This window comes from Clupea harengus, chromosome 17 (genome assembly GCF_900700415.2).
Source record: "Clupea harengus chromosome 17, Ch_v2.0.2, whole genome shotgun sequence".
NCBI lineage: Eukaryota > Metazoa > Chordata > Actinopteri > Clupeiformes > Clupeidae > Clupea > Clupea harengus.
In genome coordinates this window covers 22,338,207-22,363,610 of record NC_045168.1, presented here as the reverse complement: position 1 = coordinate 22,363,610, position 25,404 = coordinate 22,338,207, and the positions used below count along the sequence as shown (strand labels likewise).

Sequence of the window (25,404 nt, the reverse complement as noted above, 5' to 3'; positions counted from 1 at the left end):
TTCACAGTCACCCTGGTTTCAATGCGGAACTGGAATAGGTAGAATTTTCATTGGCCAGCAGGATTGTCTGTCAAAATAAAAAGCCTATTTTGACTTACGGTTTAGGTTGATTCACAAGGTTCTGGAATTACAGTGGATTGTATTCTCACAAAATGGCCAGGTTTTAAAGTGTGGTTTCAAGTAGGACCACTCTTCATGTGATTGATCACATGCTCTTCTTTAAAAAAAACTCTTCTTTTAAAACCTACTTAGTACACTCTTTTCTAGCTTTTAGATAGATGGATTATGCAAGAAAGCTCTCCGCACATATAAAGATTCCCAGTCTTTAAAAATAGTCCAATAGTCCTATTATTCTTTTGCATTTCCAGCCAATTAAGAAAAGGTAGATATTTTCTTTTATGATATACTACTATAAATATGTTGCGGATTTCAGATTATGACATTTCTCTATGTATTTATGTTGCGATGCTCACAATTACAGATCAACCCTTACAACAGTAACAAAGTGTTCATGTGACAGTGTACTCCTTAACAGCATGGTAAAGAACCTTGCTGTTGTCCCAGCAGAAGTAGACAATATATTTAAGTAAAGAAATTGTATGAAGTAGATACAAAACAGCAGACTGTTTGTTTGGTTTAGTGGTAGTCATAAATTGAAGTGAGATTAAAAACACAGTTTTTATTATACACAACATTGCCTCCCAGTCCAGGTACGATCAGTACTGAAAGCATCTGTACAATGGTAGTTGTAGAGGCAGCAGATTCAATACAGTACATTATCATGTATGTGACATGGGGATACCACAGTTATATACTTGGGTATAGAATCAAAATAACATTATAATTCATTGTATTACTTCCTTTTTAAAGTCTTCACCAGAATTACATGTGTACGTCTATTCATTTGAATCTGATGCATAGGATCCGCTGTGATTTTGCACAAAAAAGTGCAAATACTGTGCAGTTGAATGTAAAGTTATGGTACTATATTTATCCACATGGAAATATGTTTGCAGTCTTAATGTCTGTAGTCATCAAAGTTGATTTGATGACTTGCCTTGGTGAAACTGTGAAAGCATCAAAACCTTAGAAAAGCACAAGGACAGCACGCTTCTGAAAATAGGAAGAGAGAAGGATGTCGTCAGCGATTATAGGAGAGCCCTTGCCCCTCTTTCTACCTGCTCCAAGCAGGGCAGGTCACTTTCCCGTGATGCCAGTTGGTGTGTCACTAGTTAAGTTTGCAAGCTCACACAAGCACAAGTCCCCCAGTATCACGCCGCATTCTCAGTGGTCTCTGAGGGCAAGACCATCTTCTCCTTCTCCTCGTCACTGTCCACTGTGATGGGTAAAGGGTCATACTGACGTCGATAGAGCAGCCGTGTCACCAGTGTGATTATGAACATCTCCAGAATCAGCAGCTGTTGACTCATCACTGTGGAGATATGAGGAGGGTGGAGACATCGGTTACAAGTGGGAAACACAAAGACCTCCCAATAAAGGTCTATTCATCTTAAATCTCCCTGAAACCACTCAGCCTTTCTTCATGTGCTGAAAGGGCACCTACATTTGAAAACATACATGAATCACCACCCCAGGCCAAGAGGTCAAGAGGTCAAGAGGCCACTCCCTAAATGATCTCTGTACCCATGCACACATCTTCTAAAGATTCTCTTCAATAACCCTTAAAAATGAGGGGTGTCTGTTTTATAGTTTTCACTGGACGTTGGGGAAAAGAGGGAAGGGGAAAAGGGGGAAGTGAAAGAGTCAGGAAGAGGGAGGGAACTTACGGTATCCACGGGCCTGAGAGGAATAGGGAGGTGCGCAGGCGATAGTGCCGTTCATGGCCAGGATGTTAATGATGGCTGACTGCAGCTGACTCAGCACCAGCACCAGCTGCAGGGACACACATGGCGTTGTGAGTTAGAGAGAAGATCACATTTCGAGTCTTCCAGGAATGAGGAGTAGTGACAGTAAAACAGAAGTGAAACAATGGCAGAAGAGGTTTTAAAAAGCATCCTACATCAGGCAACCTACTGCTTTTTCCTCATGTGGAAACTGGAGTAAGCCACTACTAGCTGGCTGAAAGCTGTTCCACCTGTTTCGGGTTGAATCAGTTTCCTCTTCCAACTCAAAGCTGAAATTTTTATGAATTCTGGAGAACGGCACATATACTAAGTTCAAATACTGGATTGGCCCGCCTAGACAAATGTCACACCAATGCTTAGGATTTTAAACATACATTTCTAAAATTATCCTAATTCGGGTGAACTGGAATGTAACCCTTACTTCCCTATTACTGGTTGATTGTTTTCTGTAAAGGTCATTCTCTGAATGAACGCTTTAACTATGTCTTCAAATACATTTCAAATAAGATCCTCTACCACGGTAGTGATGCCATCACTCTTTTTTACAAACACTCTAATTTTACAAATACTGCAATGAGTGTTAGTGTAACTTCATACCAAATCCTATTACAAGTGCTTCAGTTCAGCTGTGCATCAGATACGTTAACACAAATGATGGGTCTGTGTCCAGACCAATTTCAGGACAACAGGTAATTGTGAAAAGCTAAATTGACAATGAATCGTCTTAGGTTTTATTGTAACTTAAGGTGCATTGTGTAGGATTTAGTGACATCTAGCAACAAGGTTGCAAATTGCAACCAACTGAATACACCTCCGCCACCCCTCCCTTTCCAAGCGTGTAGGATAACCTAAGCCAATAGTTGCCATAACAATGCGAAAGGCCCTCTCTAGAGCCAGTGTTCTAGTTTGTCCTTTCTAGGCTACTGTAGAAACATGGCAGTGCAACATGGTGGACTCTGTGGAGGACCTGCTCCCTATGTAAATATGAAGGGCTCATTCTAAGCTAACGAAAACACAATGATTTGTAATTACACGTGATAACACACTAATGAAAACATACACTTAATTCCATTTCTGCTCTTAGTGCCCCTAAATTCTACACGCTGTACCTTTAAGGCCTTGTAGAGGCAAGCAGGAACAAGAAAAAAAAAAAGTTTTGTTTTGGAAACAAAATGTCAGGGTAATTCAAACATTATCTGAAATGAATCATACATACCTATCAAATGAACTCAAAGGATAAAGTGTTTGAAAGATTGAAAACATTACTGACTGATACAATGATAGTGCAGTTCGCCCTCATAGAATACCTGGTACATGGCGTATTTGGGGATGATCTTGAGGCTCCGCAGGGTGATGCGTACGTGCATAAACATGATGGCGACAGGCCAGAGAGCGATGATGGTAAGGATGCCCACAAAAGGATTAATCCAAATCGCAGCCCCAGTGATATTCAGCTACAAACAAAAAAATAATGCCCTCATCATCTTTTATTTTCTGCGTTAGCTCATACAATGAACGGAATAGTCCAATGAATCCCAAAATTGAACAAAGCATTTACTAATTTCCATGAGGCCCTTTCTTAGTTCCTTATCAGATTTTTTTTTAAATGTCTGTTCCCCAATGTAACCTTTTCCCAGATCTTGTTCTTAAGCTTTGTATGTTGCACACTTTGTTTTGAGGGATCTCATTTTAACATTTGTATAACTGCATCTGTGTAGTTCCTTTAGAGTTAGTGTCAAAACTAGGACCACTAGAAAGATATTCAAAACACATAACATAAAGAATCAACAAAATTATCTACCGGTAAATTATTCTTTAAGAGTTGCATTATTTTGATCCTTTAGGACACATTTGTATTAAAACATCAGAAACAACAAACTGCACATTTAAAAAGAACGAGGCCACATAAGTGTGCTACTTTTATTCATTCTGTGAGCTGGTGCCATGAAGGTAGTCTGTTTGGCAGGACTCACGTCAGTGACATCATAGTTCCCATTGGTCCACAGGATGATGGAGAGAATAGTGAAGACCATCTTCATCAAAGCGAACTGGAAGGAGCCCAACTTAAGGAGGAAAAGACTCCGCCTGATTTCACCAGGAAAGAAAATCTCAGCTCTCACAGACTACCATGTCAGGGCAAACTTTGCCTTTCAGTTGAGTTTTCACTGCAGTAAATCATCAGTAAATGCATCATTGTTTAAAAATTAAAATAAAAAACGATATAAATCTGTATAGACGATGTAAATGTTTAGCGTACAGTTGGAACAAAATTAAATTGAAAGGTACATCGATCTGGGTACTCTGTGACCCCTCTGCCCTTAGAGGGGGCAATGACCTTAAGTTGCTGATTTTGGTGACAGTGCTACTGAACAAACTTGCATAACAAGAGCATACAGAGGCCATGTTTAAGAAAAGTTGAGTGACCAGAGGTTCATTAATCCTAGCTGGCTAACATGCACACAATATGCCTAAAGAGTAAAATTATGGATTTTCTGCAGATTTTTGTGCAACCCTCTTTCCCAAGTTTCTCAGAAAAATTACCAAGGATTTGCCCAACATTTCTCGTTGTGTGGGTGTGAACGTGAGTGTGGCGGGTGCGTGTGATGGGGGTTGTACGTCAGGACTTGATAGTTACATCCAACATAGGAACACTGTTAATAAAAATTCACTGGAACTAACTCAAATTTGGAGCATTGATTTTCTTCAAATGTTGTGGTGCAGAAGCACAAGTCTGTGTGTACCTGGTGATAGGGACCCTGGGGAGGCACGGACAGCAGCAGCAGCATGGCCCTGTGCTTATCCTGAAGGTCTTCTTCGCTGACTGCTTCACAAAGGCCTCATCACCCCCACACTCCTCGATCATCAGAACCAAGAACTTGAAGACAACAATAGCAAAGTATCTGCAGAGAGGACGAGAGGTTTCATTCACATGCCCGCCCACCCACATCAGATTACTTGTGAGACTGATGACTGAGATTACAGAAAAACAATGTAGAAAGCACAGAGGGAGGAAAACAGGATGGTTCCCCTGATACTGTCAACCATCCAGATCCAAAACTGTGACAAATCCCACAGAAACGAACAAAATAAAATGCTTCGGCAATTCCAGCTGCCTGAGCCCTCTATCTAGAGAGAGTTCAGAGCGATAACACTGATGAAGTCTGATGTTTTTCGTAGGCGTCAACACAACACGCATAGACGCCGATGAATGAGAAAGCAGATCATTATCTGTGGTGTAACTTACGTTGCGGATGTCATGTCAGTAAACATCGTGGCCCTTGGGATCCACATGCCCAAACAAGACATGGTGCCGATTATCTGGAGAATAACAGTTTCATGTTAATGGAGTGTAATGGAGTTTAGTGATTACCCTTGACATGTCTTGACTTGACTAATTCTCTTGGCACAGGCGGCATCAAATATTTCCATATCTTTGAGGGACAAAGGGAGGGAGGATGTGGGGGACTGACCGGGGCCGCTCCGTTCACCCAGATGATGATACTCTTCTTCTTGGCGGGGACTTTTTTGTAGATATAAATGCACTCCTCGATGTAAACCAACATGGACACGGCCGCCATGAATGTGAGGACAGAGTACAGGATGATTCCAAAAATGTCTAATTCTGTGGGAGGAAGTAGGAGAACTAACTTAAACAACAGATTGAAGCAACTTCATTTAAAAACACACACACACACGCGCACACACACACCATAGCAACATTCCATAAAGTGGAAAAGAAAATTCAATATGAGGCAAAACAGACATCAAAAGGGTTTGAATAAGCCATGACTAAAGACATGAGAAAATCTGAAAGATCAATCTTAGGTAGAGACCAAAGCAAAAAAAGAAAGAAATCTGACAACCAAGATCAGAGCAAGGCTGAAGATGACCAAAGTGCTCTGTTCAGAAACATAGAAGTGAACATGGGTACCTTTTCTATTACATCCTCCCACTTGCATGTATTAAACTATGCAGCTTGTTTAAATTTGACCATGATCAGTTTCAAGACCTTGCCCATGTGCATACGAATTTACCACATTTTACATTGTGGAAAAGAATTATGACTGAAACACAGCAGTATGCTTGTTGCTTGATGTTTTTTTTTGCCATTTTGCCAGAGGCAGTCGAGTTGGATCATGGTTTTGGGAACAGACATGAGTTTTAACCAACACTGCAACATGCAGCACAGGGGATGTCTGTTCAGTTTGTGGTGCTGGGTGGGGCTTTGGCAGGTACAGGCAGAGCGTATAGGCCAGTTTGTGGTGCTGGGTGGGGCTTTGGCAGGTACAGGCAGAGCATATTGGTAGGGTTCGCAACATTTCGAAATCCCTGGTAACCCTTCGAGCAGGCATTCTTCAGATTTTGGTTGACCAAAATGAATTAGACTAGAAAAAACATTTTTATGGAGAGATACACATATTTAAGAAAGCAATAATAACATTTACATTTACAATCATAATAAATATCGTTATGCGTCCTCGCTATATAATAAAGTATAATAGTGACTTTATTTAAAAACACACACACACACACACACACACACACACATAAGTATAATAGTGACTTTATTTAAAAACACACCAGGGCATAGTTTGTCATTTGTCAAAGGTTCTTAAGGGGAGGCACAAGAGGTTATTCAAGTATTGTTCCTACTTCTGCAATGTGTTGCTCTCCTTTTTATTATCAAATGGTAATTAGAGAGAAAATAAGAAGTAAGGTGGGATGTGATTTCATATCTCCCTCATATAGTGTATATAGATAATCTTTACAAAATAAAACCGAACTACATCAAAATAATAAAATGTCCAGATACTGGAAATAGGTGTTCTTGCAACAACAACAGCAAGGTCATAGGTTTAAAGGCTAGGGAATACAAATGCTGCTTAAATATATACATGTGCTGTGTTATAGGTCACTTTTGAAATAAATATTATATAAACATTTCAGAAGTTGTCCAGTCCTATCAAATAATTGTTTTCTTTCAGCCGTCCTCCCGTGCCAAAAGAAGTAAGTTCGATACGAAGTAGGCTATCCTACCAGCAGCCAAATGCTCTAAACTGTGTTATATCATTTTTCACTGTCAAACAGCAAGCTTGTTTAACATCCTCTGGTCAAACAGCAAATAACTGTAACATGCAAGAGGTCTGTATTATGTAAATAATAAACTTATTCCCATCATGCTATGCAGTGGAATAGTGACTGTAGAGCTGTTTATGTGTTCTGAATTAGAATCTTGTGTTTTATGCCCCTCTTTGGTGTCCAATGATACTGCGTGAAATATTGAACTGTTTGTCTGTTATTGTCTGACTTAATGCCTTAGTTTAGCCCCATTTCTGTTAGCTTCATTTGGCTACCGTCGCTGTAGTCGCTAGTGTCAAATTCACTATTTTGCCCATCCGAATGCTTGATTTAAAGCACTTGATAAGAAGCATGTTTGGCTTGATAGCTGGCTGTGGCTCTGTGGAGTGCCTATAGCTGAGAACATGTCCACTGACACCCTAAGAGAGCTTGTGCCTGAGGCCGCTAAAGGAATCAGAGCTTGGAATGCTAATGAAATGGGCATGTCTGAGATCTGTCAGATTGGAACGGATGTACGATTGGTAGGCATCTGAGGACAAAGGTCCACGCATTTTGATGTGCTGCTCCGATAGGCTGTTGTTCCTTGCTGTAGTGGCAGCTCTTATTCTAAAAGAATGGGCTGAGTAGCAATGTGCGGGGAATCCTGATTTAATGAGGATGGATTTCAGGAGTGACTGGAACAAGCAGTGAGTGAACAGGGTGGGAGGAGAGTGCCTGCGGGGACGACCTCTGGGAGCTGTTAAAGAAAGTATTAGTATATTTTATCATGAATGTCTTTTTGTTTTAAGGTTTCTTCCAAAATGCTGTGTGCCCTGCTTCTCCATGTAGATTGGACTTTGGAAGACAATTAGCGGAGTCAAGAATGTTAACCCAGAAACCTCACGTATATGTTTACATAAGATAAGAAGGAATTGGGGGGTTGTGAAATGTCTCGTTGCTAAGCAGAAGTAGAATTCACCTGAGCTGAAGGTATCCTAAAGTGTATCCCAGAATCCTGTCTGCCATCTTGTGTAAACATTGGATTTTCAATAAAGAGACTTGTTTCCGCATAGCACGTCAGAGAGACCCTGGTCAAGGTGTCTGCTCTCCGCCGGACGCGGCGTAAACAAGTCCAGTTCACTTCCATGCTGGGTGGTGTCTTTAATCTGCTAGTTAACTGTTTAGGGTAATTTCCCTGACAGAGCCTGGGCTGGACCTGCGAGGAGAACTGCTGGGTCGAGTAGGGGTGTTCATGATGATGTGGCGGGGAGCAGGTAAATCCTGAGGAGCCCATGGCGTCAGAGAAATAATGTCGTCTTCTTCAAACTCGCTATAGGAGACGAAAAGTTCCAGCTCCATCGCTTGATGTCTGCCTACAGGCAGCTAAGTGGAATGCTATAGGAATCTCCTGAACTGCGTTTACAAAACATCATTAAGACCTGTCTGACATTTCCCCAACTCTGTATCAATGTTTCCTGCCTTTCCTTCAAAAACAAAAGGCTTGCAGCCAAACGACAAAGCTCGCAATTGGTCTTAATCTCAAATGAATCAGCAACACTGTCCTTTTGTCACTGCCAAAAAAAGTCATAATAATAACAGTAGCAGAGTACGTGTTTAATTTTGAGATTCTGAAATCATATTTGGTCCTGGTACACTGGATGAAGCTTAATAGTACCTCACAATGAAAAGGGGGTATTGACAGGAAAACATTTCCTCTATTTCGTTTCAGTCATACACAACCATCTTGGATGATTGGCTCAGACCGAGCCATAAACAATCCCAGCCAATCAGCATGAAAGGAAGGGGTGCAATTTGCTTGGCACAATTATTAACAACCTTGCACAAAAAGAAACAGAATCGCTGACTGCACCTTTCAATGATCTATTCCCACTGTTATTGCTTTTGCTAATAACATTACTGAAGAAACATTGGGTAATTGGGTAATTTGGGGAAGAAACACAAATCTGAATCTATTGTTAGAAGTTACAGTATTTCCTGGGAGTGAACATGAGATTCATGATCAAGCAGCTGCTGTGACCACCAGAAGTTGGCCAGCATAATATCCAAAATGGTAATCTTATCATTGTAACAAAGTTCAAGTTGGTATTACTGAGACACCTGGCGTCAGGAAGCAAACTGAGGTGTGAGCAACTAATAATAGTATGGGAGAACCATTGAGAACCATCTCAGGCAGCATGTCAGAGAAACCTGATTATCAGATGCCAGACCTATTTGCATTAGAAGCCTAGCTTATTTACATTAAAAGCCTAGGAAGTGTCCCAAAACAGTATATATGGCTAGTGTTAGAGATGCTTGTGGTATATATGGCTAGTGTTGGAGATGCTTTTGGTTCAGATCTGCACCGCTGAATCCGGATATTTTCCACGTGCTCCGTTACTGCACTTTACTGGAATAAAGACAGATTGCTGCATCAACCACAAAATAAACTACCTTTTTTTTTACACTATTGATGACTAGAACAACCAGCAAGTAAAGTAGTATGTCCAGACAGGTAGTTTCCTGTACCTGAATGTGTTCACTGAAGGATTTTTTTTGGGGGTGTGGGTGAGACAGCTCTGTGAGTCAGGGTTCTATCTGTAAGGCAGGACGGGAGTCTTTATATTTTAAAAACACAGATGGCCTTCTAGTTGCAATTACTTATTAGGTGTGGGTCAGTGGTTGTTAGATTATGCCTCTAACAATATTCGAGAACTGCATTGTTCCATTTGGTTGACTTTCCCACACCCCTGCTGGTGTTCTTATCTCTACCACTTCTCTCTGGTTTCCCCACTGTGCTTTTCCGGGCAAGGGTTAAACTAACGGTACGAACACATGCAAGCGACGCAAAACGCTTCCATCGCTTTGAGTGGGCGTGGCGTAGCGTGTGGAAATAGCATAACAGAATGGAGGCTATCTAGTCACTCTTTATATCAAAACTGTCATTCTGTTAAAGTAAGCCCAGGACTAAATATCTAACATACCAGGAACACAAACAACCCCTTTCCAGGCCATCCAAGCCTTTCTTTTTTAGCAAATTAAACGACCGAAAGACGCCATAGTCCTGGAATTTTCAAACCGTCAGAGACAACACCAAACAATCTGATTGGCCACTGCCGGCGAAAATTCGCTCCTCATTTGCATAGGATTAAACTTTCCCCAAACTTTTTTCGCTCGCTTCACCCAAGTCGCTCGTGTACGACGTCACAATGGCTTGCCCCCCAACAGAAATGAATGGGAATTTCGCTTCCGTCGTGTCGCTGCCATGTGTGTACTAAGTGGGATATTGCATTAGAAGATTATTTCTTTGTCATATTTGGGTTCATTTGAATGGTCTCAGTCTGAGTGGTACAGTGGTCTCAGTCCTGCAGCGGAATAGATTAGTCTTAATACGGAAACATGAGAATTATGGTCTCTGTGGGTTGTAGATAACCCCCCTCTGGCCACGGAGAGGTGCTCGGAGAGGGTTTGCAGCAACGGAGAGGGTTCTGCGTGTCTGCGTAACCGGACGGCCATAAATTGGGCTTTAGTCTCCAGAACTAGAAACAGGTTGTGACAGTGGAATATGTCAAAAGATAGAAATCGCCCATAGCAAAATCCAGTGCAACACTATTCCTAGAAGAAACCAGTTATTAAAAAAGTAAGAGGGGTATTAGTCAAAACAGATTGTAGGCATCCAAAGAAATGACCCTAGGTCAGGCTACCTAACGGGTAGCATTATAACATTGAAAAACCAGGAACTAAGACCTTCCTAATTGAGTGGAGTCAGATTAATTTAGTTTTACCAAGACTTTTAATAAATATTATATTTAAGCAAAGTGCAGAAAGACGAACACGCAGAAACCTTTGGCCACTCCCAATTCCGACATTGGTTTGGAAAAGTGGTTCCTTACAGATCTTGGAATAACGTGATTATGATTTCCCTTTTGTGTCTGGTGTTAGTTTGAGTGTAGTTTGAGTAGCCGTTATCATTTTGTCCCTGTTTCAGTGTTGTTAGATGCCTTAGTTTAGCCCTGTTTTATGTTGATGTATCGGTACACCATCAGTGTCTGTGTTATGTCAGAATATAAACCCTGCCTCCTGTTTCCAGGTTCTGCAAGTGTCCTTCGGCCAATAATTGACACTCTCTGGGTCATGCAGTGTATGGGGCAAAGGGGTAACTGCATTCAAAACTGAGATGTCTGCATCGGTCTGCATTCTTTGGCATTGTGAAAGATTTTTAATTAAGACTACATTCAACCTTCCCTGACTTCCACAGAAGTGGTTTTACGAGAATAACATAACCGGAGACACATGCCGAAAGGAAAGTTCCCTAGACTATCATGACTGTCCCAATAGTCATCTCCCAAAGTGAATCCAGATGAGCCAAAAGAACACCCATTTCTGTTGCTGACTCACCACGCTGTTGCAACAACAGATGTGCAGTGGAAGCCTCAAGCATCTCAAATATTACGTAAAATAATGAGTCTACTCATAAATCCAATAATAGACAGATACTGGCAGTCATTAATGTGGGCCTACAGGCCTAGGATTTCTCTGCACTCTTTATCCACATGGAATCAGCTCATCACTTCATAAATGTTTCAGCCTTTAAAAAGCAACGGCACCCTTAAAGACTCCCTCTAACCTCTAAAAATCAAACTTTGTTTTTAACCTTGTTAACATGTCCATATGGGTTTTTTTTTTATACACAACACATCATAAGGGAAATAAGCAGCCTAAGTGTTTCCACCTTGGGACTGAAGTGTACCAGGGACAATCTCATAAACACGGAATCAGACCGTCGGGTTTCATATGGCACAAACCTAAGGAACCAGTCCTGTAAACTTGCCTGTCAGGAGGGTGGGGTTGAAGATCAAGATCAATGCTGACGTAGATTCAACTGGTTGGTACATATTTACATCATGATATACAGAGCTCAGAGCTAGGGGTGCAGTTACACTTTAATTTTATGCTGCCCTGCTCAACATTCTGATATTCTACCAACAGATGACTGCATATTTCATTAAGCCTCACATGGGATGATACCATAACAAGGCAATCAATTGCCAATCAAATTTAAAACAAGCTAATTTTCTGTAGGCTATAGATGATTCAGTCTTGAAGTTGCAGTAGGCTAGTTGTTGTTCTTTAACCTCTTGAACCTCCTATATCTCAAGACCACTGGTATGCTAATCCTTAACCGTAAAAAGCAAAAGTTCATCGACTTTCTGTTTATCAGAAACACTGATTGGATGAGTGCATTAATAAATAGTTGCTTGCCTCAAAATATGCCCCAAAGGAACTATTCCCACCCCCAATACAAAAATGAACAGGTGATGTTAAACTATACATGAACTTTCCTCAGACAAATAACTGTCGAGAACGTTGTAGTTCAATTGACAGGAAGGCAGCCTAACTTAAAGGTTTTAATCCATACACTTTTTGTTGAATTCAGCGAATTGTCCCCCAGCTGTCCTTTCCGTGTTTGAGCCCCACAAAACCTCTGGTGTTCGTAAACAGTCCTGGCTCTGTAAATGGGAAACAAATAGCGGCTCGGATCGAGCCACAAACAATCCCAGCCAATCAGCACGGAACGAAGAGTTGTAATTTGCTTGGTACAATTATTAACAACCAAGAAACCGAATCGGTACCTATAAATCTAAATGATGGAAGGAAAGTGCACTGTTCAGATTGGTGGACGGTTGTTTTCTTGTAGCCAAGAAAATGTTTTTAGTCCAGCTAACGAGCCCTTAACATCATGCATCTCTGCCTATCTAGTTTGGCCTATGCCTCAACCAACATTCAAAATTGCAGCCATCCAGAGCACCTGCCAATGTAAACTCTACATGCTATGAAAAGTCGCGAGTCTGACAGGTCCAACACACCACACGTATCAATTTGAGTTTAGTTATAGAACCTTTTCCTTGCCGAAAAATACTTTTTCACATATATTTGTACTCACGTAAAATGATGTCGATTGCAACGGGTGGCTGCTGCCTGCACCGCGGGTCAAATGTTTGGTTTGTTACATCCATTCTGTGTCGGCTACTTGGGTGTCCTTGGGATAACAAATAGGCAACCTTAAATACTTTACGAGTGTAATATTACTTAAGTTAAATAGTTTATCAAGTATCAACTGTTCTTTTTTCCCCTCACATCAATGTGACTATGCAACAAAGCGCTAAAGAACAACTTCTTCCGAAGCTGTCTCCGTTATGTGAAAGCAGACAGAGCTTCAGCTACTTGTAGAAGTAAACCCGCCCCTGCCCTGAACAACGCTGCGAGCTACATAAATCGGATGCTTTTCATCCAAACGAGCGAATATGTCAATTGCGCAATTATCGGTGATGGCGTCATGACACGGATTTAAACACGCCTGTGCCAATTAAGGTTTAAATCGAAAAAAAGCTACATCACAACTACTAACGGAGCCTTTGCAAATGTGGATATACATGGGGTGCAACTGAAGATCTCGGGACCCTACACTTCGAGACTAGCCCTCAAGGAGGGCATTCAAGAGCTCCACATCACATGCCCTCACGCTCCCATGGAAACGCGCAGAAACCATGTCATGTGATGAAATCTTTCCTCAAGCTTTCTTTAGTCCCTTGAGGGGAGAAAAGATGCTGTTACACAGGGACAGCTGCAATTTGCTTAACTTCTCAGCTCGTGTCAAACTTAATGGGATGATACTCAAAGACAGCATGTGTGATGGCATCAGCATGCCACGCTCAAAATGTCGTTTTGTGGGACAAATGTGTAACTTTAGGTTTAGCGCAAGATTTTGACTGCGTTTTGATTTGACTGGAACACAAAGTAGGCGAACAGGTGGTTGTGATAGGTGATTTCCGAATTGGATGCAAGTATAGGCTAATTATTAGCTACATACAATGTGTTATATTCAAATTATCGTATCAAATATTAGTAGAGGTCAGATGGGGACAATTGTAACACTCATTGCAATCGGGTTCGACCAGCAAGCCTAGCTAACAAGTGAAGTGTCGAAAATGTGACACCTTTGATTTGTAAGATAAGAAAATTAAAGCACATTTACGTAAATGAATTAGGTAAGCACAGAGACGAAAGACGTATGTTGCACCAGAGTACGTATGAGTCACCTATGCAGATTTATTGTAACAAGACAAAAAAGAAGGTCAAAGCTACCTGGTCTCCCCTACCCATTACATCTATTGTCCATCATGTCTTACATTTTGTGTCAGTTTTAACTTTTATGGAACCATCCTTTTATCCTACTAACTCGCCACAAAGTGTGGCAAAAAAGCGGACACACCACAGCAAAGTATTTATGTCTAACTTCACATACTCAGTGTCCCTCCCAAGAGAGCATCTCACAGCCTACACTGCTGCTCTTTGCCCCAGATGGTGAGGCTGATTCATGCTGCTTCTAATATCACAGACACAAGCCAGGATGAAGTAATGCATTGACATTAGTTTTTCCAACTTAACTTATAATCATTTCTATTGTGTAAATGGGTCTTTGAGTTGTCCATTGAGGGGTAGGACTTCTTGTTCCTTTTATGATGCATCAAAAAGGTAGAATCTGACACACCCTGTATTAGAGATCAATGTTTCATGTAGTAACACATCTCTGTGCAACACAAAGAACGAGTACCCTGCTCTTCCCCATAAAAGGAAGATTCAATGCTCAAGCGTTCATGTTCATGTTGAGGCAAATGAAGACATGCCACGAACCATTTACCCAATAGAAGTTTCACTTTCCTAATGTGCCTGTAGAAGGCCTGTGTAGATTTGCTTGTCTTTACCAACTGGGGGAGGGTAGGTTTTTTTTGTCCAAATCGGTATGGGTCCAAAACACCTCGGTCATTAACCCTAACGTTCAAATGAACACCACCACACAAATGCACACACGCAGACACCCACTCACTCACACAATACATGTACAACAACAAATGTACTTGTTTAAAACATGGACATCACACTTTAGAAGTGTAGGCCTCCTGCTTAAAAATGAAACACGACATTTTGGAAAGGCTGAAGGATCACAGAGCTGCCCGGAAAACACTGGCAAATGGAGATCAAAGTTCAGAGTGAGAGTAACAAAAAAAAAAAAAAAAAAACTTAACCAAAGGAGCAGAGCACTGACCTCATGCTTTAAACTTCAAGGCAAACAGAGAACACAGAAGGCATTACAAAGCCAGAAACCATCCTGGAGGTTTACAAAAAGAACATTTATTGTTTCTTTATTGTACTTCATTCACATAATATTCAACGATAAAGTAAATCAGGTGAGAAAAATAAAATGCAAGGTTGTTTTTACATTTTACATTATATATATATATATATATATATAAAAACATGACATCAAAAACCAAGGAACCCAAGCTTGCACTATAAGCAGAGTACAAATATCATTGTACTTTTCATGCAGTAAAACAGTTATCTGATAGCCACCAAAATAAGACTTTAAAATGGTCCAAGATATTCCTTCCTATCAGAAGTGATTATGGCTTCCAAACTACTTTTTAAACGTTGAATGACAAGTAACAAAAAGACAAATATAAAATGCTTTTGTTTTAAAAAAGACAATACGAAATGGTTCAGAAACAGAAAAAAAAAATGTATTTCTGCATGCTCTTATGCCAGTTGTATCTACAACCGACATGTTCAGGATGTCTTACACCTTATAAAACCATTGACTTTGACATTTCATTTTCTTGCTGTTGAATGAGAAATGAGGGGCACATCTTTAGTTTATGTAAAACACAACAAGGATCATGGATTGGTGCATGCCAAAGACCACTGCCATTTGTGTTTTTAGGGCTTCTATCGATGACAGCAGCTCTTGGGGGTTTTAGGGCACTACAAGTCAGGAATAAGCAGACACATCCAGGCATCACTCCAGCTGCATTAGATACCAGGTTCAGAAGAATCCAGTGGGTACTGCTGTAGCGTCCTGGACTGGCCTTCAAATGCATGGTTCGAAAAATTACCACATGGCAAAAGTAGGTATACAACCAGAATAGCACACTCTGATGTTTCCCTACCACCACCGCAACCGCAACTACCACCACACCTCAAGTACATTCAACAACAGCCACAAGACTCGACACACTCAGAGCGGATATGTAAACGTATTCATCATTCACAGAGTCAATTACAGGGGCTGAACCACCAACACACTAGTCACGATAACAGCATAGAAGCCATGAGTCACCTTTGGATTTCACAGGGAATATCAGGATCCAGAAGACATTTTCTTAAAAATGAAATCTAAAAATATGCAAACAACGGAATATTGGAGGCAATTAGTCATTTTACTGCATCACCAGAAGAATACATTTCTCAGACATTAAAAGTGAATTGACCCAAGCGTGTGGCCAGATATTGCATGCTGGATGAGTGCTGCCACCTGCTGGCCTGCACTGGTACTTAAGCAGTCCCTCGTAAAAGGGCAGGTAAACCGTTGAAATCACCAGCACAAACAAGTGGTTTCATTTGGTTAGCTTGACAGCACTGGCCATTCTATGGACACAGAGAGGTATCACACACACAAAACTGTAAACAATCCACCGATGTTCAGAGCTTGGGTTGCCCAGTGATTTGATTGGCTAAAAAACATGGGTGACCTCACACCACAGAATCATAAGGTTGGCAGAGGCAAAACTCTACAACTCGACCACAAACTGTATTTCAGAGAAAATCCCCCATGACAACAGTTTGAGCCAAGTGCGCATTGGCTGAGGCTTGCAGAGAAGTCGTTGACAAACACACAGACATACGCATCCTGTTACACTGACAGAAAGATATTAGACAGGAAGCCAAGCAGCATGTGATTTGTACATCCTCATCAAGTCACTGACTGACTCCCTTTTACAACAACTCTTCCCTCTCCATCCCTTAGGGGGACTGATTTTGGTCTGGCAATTTTGTTGTGTTTTTCTAAAAATGAATCAAACTCAAAACTACCAAATGCCAAGCCCAGTGTGCAATCTGGGGGTACTTTGGAAATCATGACATAATGTGCACAGTAAGTAAAAACAAAACAAACAAAATCCGTATGTACATCTTAAGTCTAAAAAAGTGCAAATGCTCCATCTTGTGCTCTTTTCCGTACTAGTCCTTAACCAAAGCACAAGTTCCTTTCATGATTCTGTCTGTAAGGCTTTGGCTGAGGTTCTGCTCAGAGCCACAGAGAGCAGTCCCTTCGAAGTCTCCAGGCCATATCCGAAGGCCAGCAATGGCTATCTAATCTGATACAGAGGTTTGTTGTCACAGTCCCCTTTTTTCGTTTTGTTATGTAGTGTAAACATCAGGATGGAAAACAATGGAACAAACAAACAAAAAAAAGAAACAAATAAAAAGAACAAACACACAACACAAGCCTGTTCAAGCTCCTGGTGCCCCTGTTGTTTGTGTGAAGATTCAACCATCCCTCCTTCCAGAAGCAGTTTTGGATAAAGGCCTTTTCCAATCATAGCTTTACACAGCAGACTTAAAAGGCCATGGCTATGTTTGGTCCCCTTCATGATTAAAAAAAACAAAACCTTTTTCAGTCTCAAATGACCAATAGGATGTCAACATTTCTCTTAGGGAGGCGTTTTCAATGTGTCCGAACCAACAGGTTAGAGATCGCCACTGATACATAAGCTGCATATTCTGTGTGGTGTAGCAAGCCTGATCCTACCTGCAGAGGGTTGTGACAACTTGGCTGAAATGCCGTTCAAGTAAAATAAAACAATTGAAATAAGGCACACATTATCCCAGTGGCTTTGACCCTTCGAGCACTCCTTTGAACAAAGGCGGTGGAATAGTTTAGGTCTGGGTCTCAAGTTTCATCCACTGCAGATGGTTTCATGGGACAAAAGCAGTTTGGCTAAATCAGAAAGCAGCATTTCTTCATTAGAGGAGAGAAAAAAAAAACACTTAACTACTAGCAGGTGACAAACTACTTTGACTTTTGAGTTAAATTTAAGCCAAATGGGGGTATTTCCTATGCTAATATCTACAAGACAAAAGAATTGGAACGTTGGGACAGCCTTATGAGAAGTAAATACGATTCAAATTCTAGCCAAATGATTAATGTTTGATAGCAGCTTTGCCACAACCTACAGACATCTAAACAGTACAGTAAACAAACACGGTCTTTTAAAACCGTGAACAATGCATTGTGGGTTTGCTTCACACAGCCACATGGATCTTATAATGCCCTTCATCCTGTGATGCCTTAACCAACAGAAATTTCAATACTCAGAATTGCACAAGTATCTGATTCTGAGTGCCAAAACCCGTAAAGTACTGTTCAAATGAACTCTCAGTGTCCACCCTGGATGGAGTCATTTTAGGTACCTGTATAAAGGTCTTTGATGTGGTGTGTGGTTTGATGTGATGGCATGCGTGTTAGGTGTGTGGATGTACAGTACATACTCAAACTAAGCTGTGGCAAGAAAGGGAGAGAGGGTGAAAAGCAAGGCAAAACAAAAATAAAATAAAATAAAAACACCCCAAGAGAGAAAAAGAGCACTGAGTGAAATGAGGTCGTTAACATGACAGCCGAGACGACAGCGTCCATGTGCCAAACTCATATGTGCTGATGGGTCTTCCCCGTAAGGATAAAGCAATAGGATGGAGTCTGTTTAAGGCATCCGATTTGATGGCTGTTCTTTCCCCTCGGGAGTCTCCAAACCTGGGAGTCCGAAGAGCACAGAGGAACACTGCAGCCCCCCCGTCAAACCCGCCCTGCCAGACAAGAGCACAGAGAAAATGAACACATGACTCACGGCCTGAAGAATAACAATTCTTCAACATCCAGTCAGCCAGGAAGTTTAAGAAAACAGTCACACTAACGCCTACCCACTCCCCTCCACTCCACTCACGCACAGAGAGACAGACACACACAGACTCACACACCCCATGTCACATCATAACGGAGATTATGAACACTAATGGCTTAAGTGATTTAGTGTGTAATTAGTGGTTTTAAATGCCCCTACCTATTATTATCTATGGTCTTAGTACTTCGCATGCAGAGCATTCTGAGGCAGCTTACCGGGCTATGATTCACTCTCCAAGTAAACTGTGATATCGTCGGTTCCATCTGAAATAAACACTCAAGTTAAAATTTCAGTACCACAGAAATGACCGCAGCACTTTTTACTGTCGCCCGCACCTTTGATCTGTTTAAACATTTTACATTTCCAACACAGCCAGACTGAAAAATAGAAAAGAATATTCATATTATAGAAATGAATAATACGCCAATCCAAATACATTTAAAACATCACAGCACCACACGCACATGGACATTGGTGAGAACAGAACCTTACAGATGGTCTTGAAGTATAGACCATCTATACCTCATTCAGTGATTCATGCAGTCCCTCTTACAAACCAACCGAACAATCTCAATCAGACGTGCCATTAATCTGCTGTGGACTGACCTGACTTGAGAGGATCGATGCTCAAGTGATCATCGCTGATGTGATGGTCGCTGCCTAGGAGGCGGTTCTGAGAGTCGCTCATTGGACTCTGGGGGACAGACCCGTCTTCAACACTGTGGGCAAGGGATGAGTCACCACGCCATTAATCACCAGCTTCCTCTATATACCAGGCCAGTGTCTAATAGTGATTGTACTTCATTGTCGATGGGATCGAGAGACCGAGCTGGACACTTTGAATAAGGACCTTCACAGCATTGAAATTAATGGAATTGTGGTTGTTCTTTGAAAATCCAAAAAGTGGTTTGTAAGTTTGATGACTGGGGAGATCACATACACTTATAATTGTTTTTAAAACATGAATTTATTTCATTTTTAAAAGATATAAGTTGAAACCCATTCAAAAGTAGTAGAGGAGAAAAACCTTCCTGTTAAAACCCTGTTTACCTTTTACTGCTGTCCGGTTGTATAATTACTGTTGGCTGCTCTGGGTCAATGTTCACCAGACGTGTTGGGAACGTGAGCCCATCTCCTTGACTACCACAGTGAAAAAAAAAAAATAAGCATCAACTGGCAACAAGGTGGCAACCAGATATCACATTCTCCACAATCAAATGACACTATGACGCACTGTGAAAAGAAACAAAAATTCCCCAATCGGGGGAGAGGAGAAATACCTTGTGAAGATAGGACACAGCCAGTACTTCTTCTCGTCACCAAACACCTGAGCGACGTTCTTAGTGAAGCCCAGAGAGAAGCCGTTCTTGTCAGGGCCATTTCTGAAGACGGGGGCCCTGAATGCCTCTGTGGAAAGAGAGGAGGGACTACAAAGCCAGTCCAACACCAACACTTCGCTTCACATTACTCAGCCATACGTATAGTCATGAGGGCTCCCTTGACATTTGGACCTACTGGGGTCAGTAAACTAAATTCCTTATTGTTATTTCGCAGGAAAACTGCCAAAGCTCATTTTCTTTGGCTAGGTAAAGCAACACCAGCTTAGTGCATAGTGCTCAGTGGGACAAAACCAAAGCAACTTTCCATCTCGTGAACCTAACCCTCACATGTCATGGGCTCCCTGGTCAGGTGTAGGTAGGAGTGCATTACCTATGGTGGATCTGTTCTTTCCCACTAGCCACAGGTGATAACTGAAGAGTGACAAGATGCTGATGCAGAACATGGCCGCCACAAAAAATAAAAATAAAACATGGAATTTGGCGTGAGTATCTGGCAGCTCATTCTGAGAAAGGGATAGAGAGAGAGAGAGAGATAGAAGGGAAAGCAAGGGAGTGTCAGAGAAAGAGGAATGAAGGAGAGGAGAGACAAACACAGGGAGTACACAGAAACATTACACTAAAGACACATACATCCAAACAAACACGTTAAAACACACGTATGTACACACGACCAAACACACACCCACCCACAGGTTCCACACACGTCCACACACAAACACTGATTACCTGTGGACAATTCTCAGCCGATTTCCTCCGGCATAGCTTAGCGCAGAGACAGAGACAGACTGTTAGACATGAGGAGAGGACAGCAGGAACTCAAGCAAACGGGAGAGTTAAGTGGGTTAACACACGGAGCATTAGCTAGCCTGAGAGGGCTCTTAGTATCAACAGAGTGGACAAGGTATAGAGAACAGGTGGACAAGGAAGAGAGCTGCGAGAGGGAGGCGGAGCTTATGGGGACATGAAGGGGAAACAAAACAGAACAGCTGGAGGATGAGACGAGGACAGCTTGACAGACAAACGGGCCCTACAACCAAAAAGCTGCGGGATGAGCTACAATTAAAAATGAAAAGATCAACACTTCCTTAAAATAATAACTTAACTAACAAAAACAAAATCGGTGAACAATAATAAGTGCAAGATGTGATGCAAAAGAAAAAGATATGATGCAAAAAAATGAGGCAGCGATTCGGTGAAATTCACTCACTGTCCAAAACTTTATGAAGTACTGGAGGACTGTGGCTGCGATGAAAAGACAGTAGACCAGCGAGTAGGCCAGGAACAGGATGAAGTATTTGTAGTTGGAGAAGCCCACGCAATTGTTCACCCTGAAAGCACATTTCATCATTTGTTCAGACGCACAATTCAACAATGGCAGATTCATTATGGCCTAGAGGCAGGGCAGCGCACCAGACCAACAGTAAAACAATGCCACTGCAATGCCAGCACACTTGGGGAGACATAAAACCACATACACTTGGGAGATTTAAAACCATCTCTGAAATGTATCAAACTGCCAAGCAGCCGATGTGTTCCTCAACTGTAATACCTTTGGACTTAAAAGTATGAGAAGAATTGTATAGGACTAATTTAAATTAGTTTGCACGAATAGTGCTAGCTGTAAAAATCCAAAGCCAACTGACAAATAACTCCATGTAACCACTGTGAAATGACATGAGAAATGAACATTTTACATACCAAGGACAGTGATGGTCCATCTTCAGGACACACCTGTTAAAATGGGACACAGTGAATGTATGGCCACTGAAATACATAGAACACCACATCCATAGCAGGAAATGACAAACTTCCTCATGGTGATTGACCTCACAACCAAGACCATACATTGCACCTTATGCAGCAGATAATTTGGGTATTCAAATTGTACTCGAAGCTCTGTTGATCATGGCACCCACACTTTCCAATTTGCACTGTAGATTATAACGTGGATCGAATACTATGTCTGAGTACCATGTAGGTTTCTAGTGTGCAACTTTAAGCCCATGACACCCCAGGTTGGCCTTCGGTGATCATCTGTGGCCCTAGTTTTTGCGGTGTGTGCAGTAGTAGGATCCCTGTCTGCGTTTTTTTTGGCCGATTGAGCATGGGAAGAAAGTACTCTCTAGTGCTACTTAAAGGAACTTGAACGGACCTGACAGAAATACCTCAGTGCACCTGGAGGACATAGCTGAATCAGGAGTGTTATTTATAACAACTATCTAACTGAACTCTACAGGGTCGTTGTACCTTTACAAAGGAAAGACTCAAAACCATTATATTGTGTCCCCCACATACTGCAAGTCTTTTGGCAAAGTGCATTCCAGTAGAACAGGCAGAGAATGGAGAGAGAATGTGGGAGAGCACTGGGGACATGAGAGGAGAGGGAACACTCACATGTCACAGGCGGAACAGTGATGGCATCGGTCAGGTTTGATCACCTGACAGCGGTCACAGTACCGGATGGCTGAGGGGGGGAAACAAAGCAATCAGGACACAGACAGGTTGGAGAACAGGGGAAGATCCTCACCAGAGGGAGAGACATGTGATGATCTTATTACTGTCAGTGTGGTGAGGAGAGGTACTGGTTCTATAGGCCACCATGATGCTCAAACCTCACCTCTTCAATTGACAATTCCTCCCATTAGAGGCGTAGGTTAAACTGAGATTTGTCGCTTGATCGTCAGTTCAGGAGATCAAAGTGAGACCTACCCAAAACCTTAAGAACTCTTTCCATGTTTTGGTCTTCGTTGGAAAAACACAACCAATAATGCAAATCTGATGTATATTTTCAAAAGAGCAATTACTGATGTTTCACCTAAAGGACCTGATTGATATATTTTTATATATTATAAAATGAAACAATCATCCAATCCATCAAACAACTCAAAATAAGAGTCAATACCAACAGGAGCATACACTGTTTAGCATTGGCAACGAATTTTGGCAAATGTTCCTTTGGCCCTACCCACATAATCAGCTGTGCTGCTCATCCCATGAATGCATGATCCTTACAAGTTGGACATCTTTGTAAAGGTAAATAAACAGGTTTTCCAACGATACAAAATACAGTTTACAGTGAATGGTTTATTTTCATAACTTTAGAAACTCCTGTGCTAACGCACAAAGGACTGGGGAGTGTGTGGGGTGGTCTCTGACTATAAGTTAAGGATCAAGATGGGGGGTAAGCTGGTTACCAGTTCCAGTGACAGTGAAAATGTACAACCATGAAAACTGTACATTTTGACAATGGGGCACATAATGCTTTGGGGAACATTATTTTTGCTGTGGGTATGAGTTAAGATTCAACAAGCACCCACCGCCTGCCCCAGTGCGGGTATAAAGAGGCAGACTGCTGGCCACCCTCTTCAGGATCTCTTGCTGGTTCTCCGGTCGCTCCTCCTTCTCATACTGCTCCTTCTCCACTTTTGGCAAACAGAACTGAGGGAAACAGACACAAGGCCAACACACTGAACTCTCAGGATCACCATACTCTAATAGACTAAAACTTAAAACCAAACATGAGCCACATAATAGAAACAGACAACGGACACATTCTGAAATATATAAACGAGAGGGCTATGAAGTTCCCAGACAGGCACTCTATCGAGGGCACTAATACCTCGGGCTGGTAATTAATAGTGCAAGGAACTCAATACCTAATCCAGAACATGATCAAACACCACACTTTTCAGCATGACTCATCTGACAGTTTCACAAAGACAGTATCCATGCAGAGCAGAAGCTTGTGAGCCATTTACCTCTTTGGAGGGGTTTGCTGGTCTAGTGAAAATGGTCATCCAATAGGACCAAACAAACATGATGAATGAGAGATGAAAGAGCACCAGGTAGACAACTGCAAGAGACAACCCGTTAGGAAACACTGACACTCAACAACAAGACAGGCAAATACAGTGTGAATGCCCATATTGCCAAGAGCTAAAGATAAGGGCCTCTTTACATTCCACAAGTAGGTTACACACTGCATGATTCACTGGTGTATAGCTGACTAAACTGTTCATTCACATGTGTTGTTTTTTGATAACTGGTGCAGTATTCCTGAGCTGTCTGGCCAAATGCACTCAGCACAAAAGGAGCAAATGAAGCCTTGAGTTTCGCTTGAAACCTTCGGCGTGGAGGCTGGTGCCAATCTGACAAGAGGCCAGTTTAAATAGCCACATTTCAGGAGAGTCAGACACCAGCAGACCACAGTTGGACTATTTTTATGATGGAATGATAGTTAAGTAGTCCTTGAGTCAATCTCTTCCAGTTTTTCCTCCATCGTAAAAAACTCCTAACTCAATTTCATAATTCAAATCTAGGGAGAGGCAACTGGACTTACTCTTTTCCCCTGTGCTCGGAATGGTGACTGTAAAGACACGCACAAAAGAGACAACAGAATAACAATCAGGTGTTTTGTCAGCGGCACAGCTATAACTTGAGTTATGAGAAGAACAATAGACGCTAAAGATATCGAAAGCCAGTCACAGGAGACCTCTGATTGTATCCAATTAATTCAACGTTAACGTTTTACATTTAATGTAACTATCTAGTTACAGTAACCGCTGGTGAAACCTGGCAAGCACGCTCAGTATATGTGGCATACATGCTACTTAAGGGAACAGGTGAGCGCCAAGATGTATTCAACATTAATTAGCTATACATTCATACAATGCCTAATCTACATAAATTCAATCTTTTGAAGTTGCACTGTTCAGTCACAAACCATAGCTTTCACTGGCTGATGGTGGTGTTGCGGAGCCCTTTGGCCAAACCTAACCTTGACACTAGCTTTGCCAATCCCATACAGCAACATTTCCCCATTTTTACATACATCGTGACATAAGGCACAGTATCATGTCTATAGATGTTCGCACCCTTTCCAATCACTTCCTGCTTCACACGACTAGCCAAGAAGTCACTCTCGGCTTCCAAATGGTTAGCGGAATATTAGCTAATACATTCGCTAGCTGGCCTCTTGGAAACTGCCAAATCAAATAATTACATCAATATCAACCTTATGTATAATTCATGAAAGCATGAAACTTACTTATGCACAGTTCCACAACATACGCGTAATACGACCAACACACCACTAAGGCAATAAAAATAACTGGAATCCAAGCTAATCCCCGTTGGCAGCATCTTAATACATGCGTGGGCGCCATCTTTACTTCCTTCCGACAAAAGGCAATGGTATATCTATCGTCACTTTGTCGGCTCCTTGGGACCGTCACTTACGATAATGGGTGGCAACTACATATCAAAGGAGAAATACCCCTAAATTAAATCGAGCACACCACATTTGCTCTCTGACTTCACAATTCTGTTCTGTTAAAATAACATAATGTA

General features: G+C 41.6%; 2 protein-coding genes across 4 annotated transcripts; both read right to left on the bottom strand.

Annotated features, from left to right (window-relative positions):
- Positions 1–659: 659 nt before the first annotated feature.
- On the bottom strand, positions 660–13,387 carry slc51a (solute carrier family 51 subunit alpha). Of its 2 annotated transcripts, XM_031584136.2 has the most exons (9): positions 13,059–13,387; positions 12,865–12,960; positions 5,336–5,487; positions 5,110–5,183; positions 4,607–4,765; positions 3,839–3,950; positions 3,173–3,319; positions 1,788–1,893; positions 660–1,432 (listed from the first exon to the last, which is right to left on the bottom strand). In XM_031584136.2, the coding sequence occupies exons 2-9, from the start codon at positions 12,935–12,937 to the stop codon at positions 1,272–1,274; spliced, it is 984 nt and encodes a 327-aa protein (XP_031439996.1). In that variant the 5' UTR covers positions 12,938–12,960; positions 13,059–13,387; the 3' UTR covers positions 660–1,271. The 2 variants fall into 2 exon arrangements, with proteins under 2 accessions (XP_031439996.1, XP_012688676.2); XM_012833222.3 differs by having other exon boundaries at positions 12,865–13,384.
- Positions 13,388–15,093: 1,706 nt separating this feature from the next.
- On the bottom strand, positions 15,094–25,288 carry zdhhc20b (zinc finger DHHC-type palmitoyltransferase 20b). 2 transcript variants are annotated; one of them, XM_031583950.2, is made up of 14 exons: positions 25,103–25,288; positions 24,395–24,421; positions 23,814–23,908; positions 23,373–23,493; positions 22,450–22,519; positions 21,754–21,786; positions 21,263–21,383; positions 20,782–20,817; positions 20,426–20,558; positions 19,996–20,122; positions 19,766–19,855; positions 19,322–19,434; positions 18,931–18,978; positions 15,094–18,620 (listed from the first exon to the last, which is right to left on the bottom strand). In XM_031583950.2, exons 1-13 carry the CDS (start codon positions 25,218–25,220, stop codon positions 18,935–18,937), a joined length of 1,128 nt encoding a protein of 375 aa, XP_031439810.1. In that variant the 5' UTR covers positions 25,221–25,288; the 3' UTR covers positions 15,094–18,620; positions 18,931–18,934. The 2 variants fall into 2 exon arrangements, with proteins under 2 accessions (XP_031439810.1, XP_012688706.1); XM_012833252.3 differs by lacking the exon at positions 20,782–20,817 and having other exon boundaries at positions 25,103–25,282.
- Between the last annotated feature and the right edge of the window lie 116 nt (positions 25,289–25,404).

Excerpts from the sequence above, each read along its gene's own strand:
- slc51a (XM_031584136.2), bottom strand. The coding sequence starts at position 12,937 with ATGGATGTAACAAACCAAACATTTGACCCGCGGTGCAGGCAGCAGCCA. Across the intron at positions 5,184-5,335 it reads GGGTGAACGGAGCGGCCCCG|ATAATCGGCACCATGTCTTG; the intron begins GTCAGTCCCCCA and ends GTTATTCTCCAG. Across the intron at positions 4,766-5,109 it reads ACTGACATGACATCCGCAAC|ATACTTTGCTATTGTTGTCT; the intron begins GTAAGTTACACC and ends TCCTCTCTGCAG.
- zdhhc20b (XM_031583950.2), bottom strand. The coding sequence starts at position 25,220 with ATGGCGCCCACGCATGTATTAAGATGCTGCCAACGGGGATTAGCTTGG. Across the intron at positions 20,818-21,262 it reads ACTTCATAAAGTTTTGGACA|CTATGCCGGAGGAAATCGGC; the intron begins GTGAGTGAATTT and ends CTCTGCGCTAAG. Across the intron at positions 20,123-20,425 it reads AAAGAACAGATCCACCATAG|AGGCATTCAGGGCCCCCGTC; the intron begins GTAATGCACTCC and ends CTCTTTCCACAG.